The sequence below is a fragment of the Oryzias melastigma genome, linkage group LG3 (assembly GCF_002922805.2).
Source record: "Oryzias melastigma strain HK-1 linkage group LG3, ASM292280v2, whole genome shotgun sequence".
Classification (NCBI taxonomy): Eukaryota; Metazoa; Chordata; class Actinopteri; order Beloniformes; family Adrianichthyidae; genus Oryzias; species Oryzias melastigma.
In genome coordinates, this window is record NC_050514.1 from 9,063,811 (window position 1) to 9,070,251 (window position 6,441).

A 6,441-nucleotide genomic window follows, 5' to 3' on the forward strand; every position below is an offset into this window, starting at 1 on the left:
CAAAATTTTTTGTATTTCTTGACAAACAACATAGTCATTTTTTAAAAAAGTGAATTAGGGTGTTTAGAAAAGTACAAATGAAGAATGTTATGGAAGTTTAAAATGTAGTAACATGAGTCAGAACTGAAAAAAGCATCAACGCTAGTATAAATCAACGGTTCAAAGTTTGCCAGGCAATGAAAATTAGCCGTTGTTGGCAGGATTTGAACCTACGCAGGGAGACCCCAATGGATTTCTAGTCCATCGCCTTAACCACTCGGCCACAGCAACATGCAACAGTCTTCTCCCAGACTAGATCTTTAATGGCGGTTAAACTCACACGCAGTCGGAAAACTGGTTTAGCGATGGCTAAAGAGTAATACAATTCTTGTCTTCACAAAAATTAAAATGTCTTTGTCTTTCTTGTCCAAGGTTGGATCTGTATTAAAAGGGTACGGATGGTAAGCTCCTAAATTGCTCTTCTTTTCTCTTGTCCTGCTAATGCTAGCTTGTGATTTTAATGAGAAACTCAGTCTCAGTAAAATGCGAACAAATGCCATGTTTTGGGAAATACTGTGTATAATATACGCCAAAACCGGTTTTTGCGTGCATATAATACGCGCCGTCCTAAACGTGTTAAATGTGTTTTCCACGTTTGACACGTCCCCTGGTGAAGGCGTGAGCATCACAGACAGCCCCACAAATGAACAATTTGCTTTTCTAACCCTAACCATAACCGTAATCCTAACCTTAACCAGGAACGACGTCATTTAGAAAAGAGCTGGAGGATTTCTGAGCATGTGATCAAAACGAAACCTAAAAAGTCGTGGATATTGTACGCCGGCGCAACCTATTCTCTACCATTGCGTATCATATGCACGCAAAAAACGTGTTTGGCGTATATTATACAAGGTTTTTCAGAGTGCAAAGTCGTGGAATATGTACGCATTTTACTGAGAGTGTGTTGCTTCATGACTGGGTCTGGGGTGATTTGACTCTTTCTGGACTCCTCTTTCTGCTACCTTTAACCTGTCTGTCTGTAATGGCATTCCCCTCTGTTCACGCTCACATAGAAATACACCATCAGACACAAAAACAACCTAGTGAGAAGCACTGTAGTACAAAATGACAATGAGGCGGTGCTTCAGTCTGTGCATATTTCGACTTGAAACTNTAGAATAGGTAAAGCTATCATAAGAAATGTTAGCATCATGCTAACTGTGAGGCTAATGTGTGTTATTTTCTGTGAATGTGAAGACTTTTTACACAGACATGAATGAAGAAAGAAAATTGTTGACAAAAAGAAGAATGCTTCATATTGTTTAGGAAAATGATAATTGGTTTTATTCTTAACTGTTCCTAAATAGGATAGAGGAAATTATTTAATAGTTCATTATAAGAATAGACAGTGATGTAATAATTGATTGATCTGTGATCGACCACTCTGATCTTGATGTCAAAACATACGTATTACAATAACACCATGCTAATATTTACATGTCATTTTGAATAATTACCTTCATTCTACATCATTTTCATTCAGCTTTCTTTCAAATATTAAGTTTTGAGAGTTTCATCTGTTGATGGTGTTTTGACTGATTGTGTCTGAGTTTGTGTAGGGGACATGTGTTGCTTCCTTTCGTCCATTATTACACTGGACTTGACTGATGCAGCATGGTGTCTTGTGTCATTTCTTCATTATTCCTCTTTTCAGGTAAAACACTCGCAAACATACATAAATTATATCTGTTTATTGTTCTCTGTGTTTTAGGCCCTAAATACAAATGTTTCAGAGCAACTGTACTCGTGTTAGTTAAATGTTAGTCATCGCAGGATTTTTTTCTTGCTAGCTGTAGCACATTGCACTGNTAAAACACTCGCAAACATACATAAATTATATCTGTTTATTGTTCTCGGTGTTTTAGGCTGTAAATACAAATGTTTCAGAGCAACTGTACTAGTGTTAGTTAAATGTTACTCAACGCAGGATTTTTTTCTTGCTAGCTGTAGCACATTGCACTGACTGGTTTACATTACCGGTAGCTGTTGTAGTTGTGTGCAGAAAAAAGGGACTCAGAAGGGATATGTTCTGTGATAAATCACTGCTGTATTATTTTGTAGAAAAGAGAATAGTCATGCTCGCACGTGGTCGGCGGCTGCGGTGTAGCTGGCTTCAAGTCAGCTTTCCTCAGTGCCAGTAGAGCAAAACAACAATAAGAATTTCCCAAACAAAACTCAAACAGAGCACAACTGTCTCTCAGCAAGGTTGTTCAATCTCAGCTTTAAAAGTCTGACATCTGAAAGACGGGCAAAAGCCAAGAGCTCAGCGACAGCTGTCTGCTCAGTCTGCCATTCCAGCCGGAAGTCCTCATGTTGAGAAGGTGTCGAGCTGGACATCTACACTTCCTTCTGGTACTTACCTATCCTGTGTATCCTGCTGGGGAGGTGCCGGGTTGCTAGCTAAGTTAGGCCCGCTAACGCTACGAGTAACAGCCTGGCTAGCTGGTTTAGCTTCCGCTCTGTGGAGCCGCGCTCCTACCTACTATAGCCTGGCCTCCAAATTAAAGATAAGGCTACACTTAACACACCGATCACTATCCTCATTAAAGGAGGCAGGATCACTGAACACATAACATACCAGCTCAGTGGCCTTGTGGTAGAGTGTCCGCCCTGAGATTGGAAGGTCGTGGGTTCATATCCTGGCCGAGTCATTCCAAAGACTCTAAAAATGGGACCCAGTGCCTCCCTGCTTGGCACTCAGCACTAAGGAGTTGGACTGGGGGGTTAAACCACCAAATGGTTCCCGAGCGCGGCTGTGTCTGCAGCTCACCGCTCCCCCAGGGGATGTTTCAAATGCGGAGAACAAATTTCACACCTTGGTGAGTGACAAATAGTGGGACTTTAACATGAAAGGCAGGAAATAAGGGTGAAAGCAGAAGAGGTAGAAGTCATCCTAAATGCTAAGCTAAGGTTAGCAGTGTTTAGCCAAGGAGAAGGAATTATCTCTATTTTTGGCACAAACAAAAGCAAAAATGTAAAAAGAAACTAGCATTTCTCAAAGTGTGATTTTTTTTTACATTTGACAGAAGCTCCAATAACTTCTTTTCAAAATAAAAGATGCTCTGTTCCAAACAGGATCATCTGAGATCAGCTCTGGACAGCTAGTAACCAATGTTGTTCAGCATAAGATAATATGTGCTTTTAAATAATAAAAAAATCAATCTTTTTACCAAAGTTTTGCTTTCCATGTAAAATCTGTTCATTCTGGAGGTAGAGTTGAACAAACAAGACGTCTTCAGGTCAACAGGATGCAAAAACCTACATAGTTTATCATCTACTGTATGTGCACCACAGCCATCAATTTATTTCATGTAAATTAAATAAATGCTAACTTTAAAACTTGCTGTTTTATTTATTTATTCATTTTTTGTTCTTCTTCCCCTCTTTGTCCTCTGCAGTCTTTCACTGCTGGGTTTTGTTATTTTAGTTTGGGGTTGGACCTTGGTAGTCTTAGTTTGCAGGCTTTGTTTACTGCTGACTCTGACGGACATGTCTGGGTCAACAGTCTCCATGACTTATTTTATGTTTGGTCAAGGAGCCTCAATGGAGAGATAAAAGAGACACATGTGGACCTGGAGCTGCAGGTTGCAGAGCCTTGTATTAGACACTTTCTTTAACCTGTATTTTTGTCTGCTTCTGATTCACAATAATTTGAATAAAGAAATACTCTGAAACACAGTTTTAATTTTCTTCATATATGTCCATCATGAGAAAAATGCAACAGGAACACATTCAAAACAGTTTTTCTTGGAGTGGGTCTTCAATGAGGCTGCAGTCCGACGTCCTTCTGTGAGATTGATAATGGACCACAATGTAGAAGTGTTTGCTAGGCTTCTAATTAAATAGTCGTCCCTGAATTTTTGTATTTATTTTTATAGCATATTTATTGTTAGCACATTTATTTATGTATTTTGCAACACCAATACAATTGACGATCTGTTAATATGCACACAAGTATATAAAGATTCCCAAAACCTGAGATAAATGATCAAATCTGGTACGCGACTGGCACAAGCTGAAGCTTTAGGTTTCACAGGTTGGTAGAGGTTGGTATCTGACTTTGGAGACTTTGGTCTTGAAGACGACGACACCACAGATCATTCCCACAGCAGCAAGAAGACACCCGGCGATGAAGACCATGTTCAGGTTCAGGTTGATCACTGGAAATAAGAAAGTGCTGTTTCAGTTTTGCTCACAGATTCAGAAATCTCTTTTGGACTGCTGTACTTACGTGAGGCACTGTTATCTGAGTGCAGGCGCAAAGGACCCTGGGAAATGAAGTGTGCTTTGCTCTGCATGGGGGCCTCTCTCTTGTGGATGTGATGATGAGAGTCTGAACTTGAGGAGTTCATGCATCCCTGTGAGCACCTGGTGTTGGGGTTCCCTGCTTCACACATCATCACGGAGCAGCTGATGTACACCTGAACACAACATCAGCCTCTGTCACTCTACCAGTACTGCTGCGACCTCTAGTTGACACAAATTTAGTATTTATTAGTGGAATGCTCCTTGAGATGTACCATCTCACTTTCAAGGGAGTCTAAAACTAATAACAAAACATTATACATAGATTAGACAGACAGAGTAAACTACATACAGATAACAACTGACAACACACAGACAAGACAACAAACAAACCCCCTTCCCTCTCCTTTCCCCTCCTGCCAAAGAATAACAAAACAACAATATTGAAGAGAATTACACCACTAGGGATGTCAACTAGGGATGTATAAATTCAACATATTTTGCAAACATAAATAAATTGAGCAAGACAGAAAACAAACAAAAAAAGTAGTTGAAAATAAAATAAAATAAATAAATAACAATAAATAAATAACTATAAATATACATATATATCGTGGCATCCCTAAGATGTTATAATTACAACAGCAAAAACAAGTACTTTTTATATGGTATATTAATACATTAACATAGGTTACCATCATATGGTACATAATTCGCATTAGCTTAAGTGACCATCATACAGTAGAGTAACATTAATCACGATGCAGAAAAACAGAACTAGAAGCATATACATGGAGTTTTAAGACATGTAAACAAAGATGACTTGAATAGTCTAAACCAGGGGTCACCAACACGTCGCCTCACTTGTGAGCTGCTCGATTATTTTATTTTATTGTGATGCAATNGAAGTAGCCCGCAGTTTCAAAAAGGTTGGTGACCCCTGGTCTAAACGAAGTCAAAGATCTTAAGGATGTAGGCAATCTATTCCAATCAGAAGGAGCTTTGTACTGAAATGCTCTACTCTCAACTTCTTTGTAGATTCTTGGGACAGAGAAAGTGGGACAGTCAGTACTTCTAAGTGAATATGAAGAAACACTTGGAACTAGGAATTGCTGAAGATATTGGGGACGATAAAAAAAAATGCATTTATAAATTAGTTGAATCCAGTGTAGCTCACGCCTCTTAGATGGCTGTAACTAATTAAGTTTTTCAAAGAGAATACAATGGTGAGTCTGATATGGACAATTAAGAATAAATCTACAAAGAGAGTTGAAGAGAACATTAAGTGGTTTAAGGTATGAACCATGTGTCTTTTCATAAATTGTATCAGCATAATCAATAATAGGTAAAACAAATTAATTAATTATTCTTTTTTTGACTTCCAACGTAAAGCAGTTAAATGACCGAAAAAGAGGACCTAAAGTGGCATACGTTCTTTTGATTATGTAGTCAATGTGAGGTTTAAAGTTTAGTTCCGGGTCCAACCAGAGTCCAAGATATTTGATAGAGTCAGCTCTCAACATCAAGGACCCATCACTAAACTGTAATTGAAGATCAGGGGAATGCAGTAATTTCGAGTGTGTACCAAAAAGTATACAACATGATTTTTTCTTGTTTAAAATTAATTGATTATTGAGAAGCTAGTTTTGAACCAAATTAAAATCAAGCTGTAAATTATTTCTTACTATAGAGAGATCAGAGTTAGAATTGTAAATAACAGTATCATCAGCATAAATGCTTATCGAGCGAGTGAGATGACTTGTGAAAGATCATTAACAAAGATACAGAACAAAAGAGGGCCAAGAGTGGACCCTTGAGGCACACCTTTTTCAATGACACATTTATCTGTCTGAGCACCATGAGAGACAACATACTAAAAATTTACTGTGAAGATAAGAATTAAACAACAAAACTGCATGGTATCAAAACCTATTGCATAAAGTTTGTCGAGAAGCAGATAATGATCCACAAGGTCAAAAGCTTTGGAAAGATCGAGAAAAATGGATCCCACATATTGATTTTGATCAAAATAAGTAATGATGTCAAATCATCCTCAAACTTCTGCCAGAAAAAAAATATTGATTCAAGCTCCTGTCACAGGTTTGAACTTTCTAAAGTCAGAGTGGATGTTTAGAGAATTTTGTCACAGGAAAATGA

At 38.2% G+C, this 6,441-nt stretch overlaps 1 protein-coding gene and 1 non-coding gene across 2 annotated transcripts; both read right to left on the reverse strand.

The window, feature by feature from the left end:
• Positions 1-188: 188 nt before the first annotated feature.
• trnas-aga lies at positions 189-270 on the reverse strand. Its single transcript has one exon. It is a non-coding gene; the product is annotated as a tRNA-Ser (tRNA).
• A 3,441-nt stretch (positions 271-3,711) lies between these two features.
• LOC112140304 (CUB and zona pellucida-like domain-containing protein 1) lies at positions 3,712-4,460 on the reverse strand (the record flags this gene model as incomplete). The annotated part of the gene is given in 2 exon segments (XM_024263215.2): positions 3,712-4,199; positions 4,271-4,460. Coding segments are annotated over 2 exon segments (327 nt in total), but the record flags the coding sequence as incomplete, so codon positions are not given.
• Positions 4,461-6,441: the final 1,981 nt, after the last annotated feature.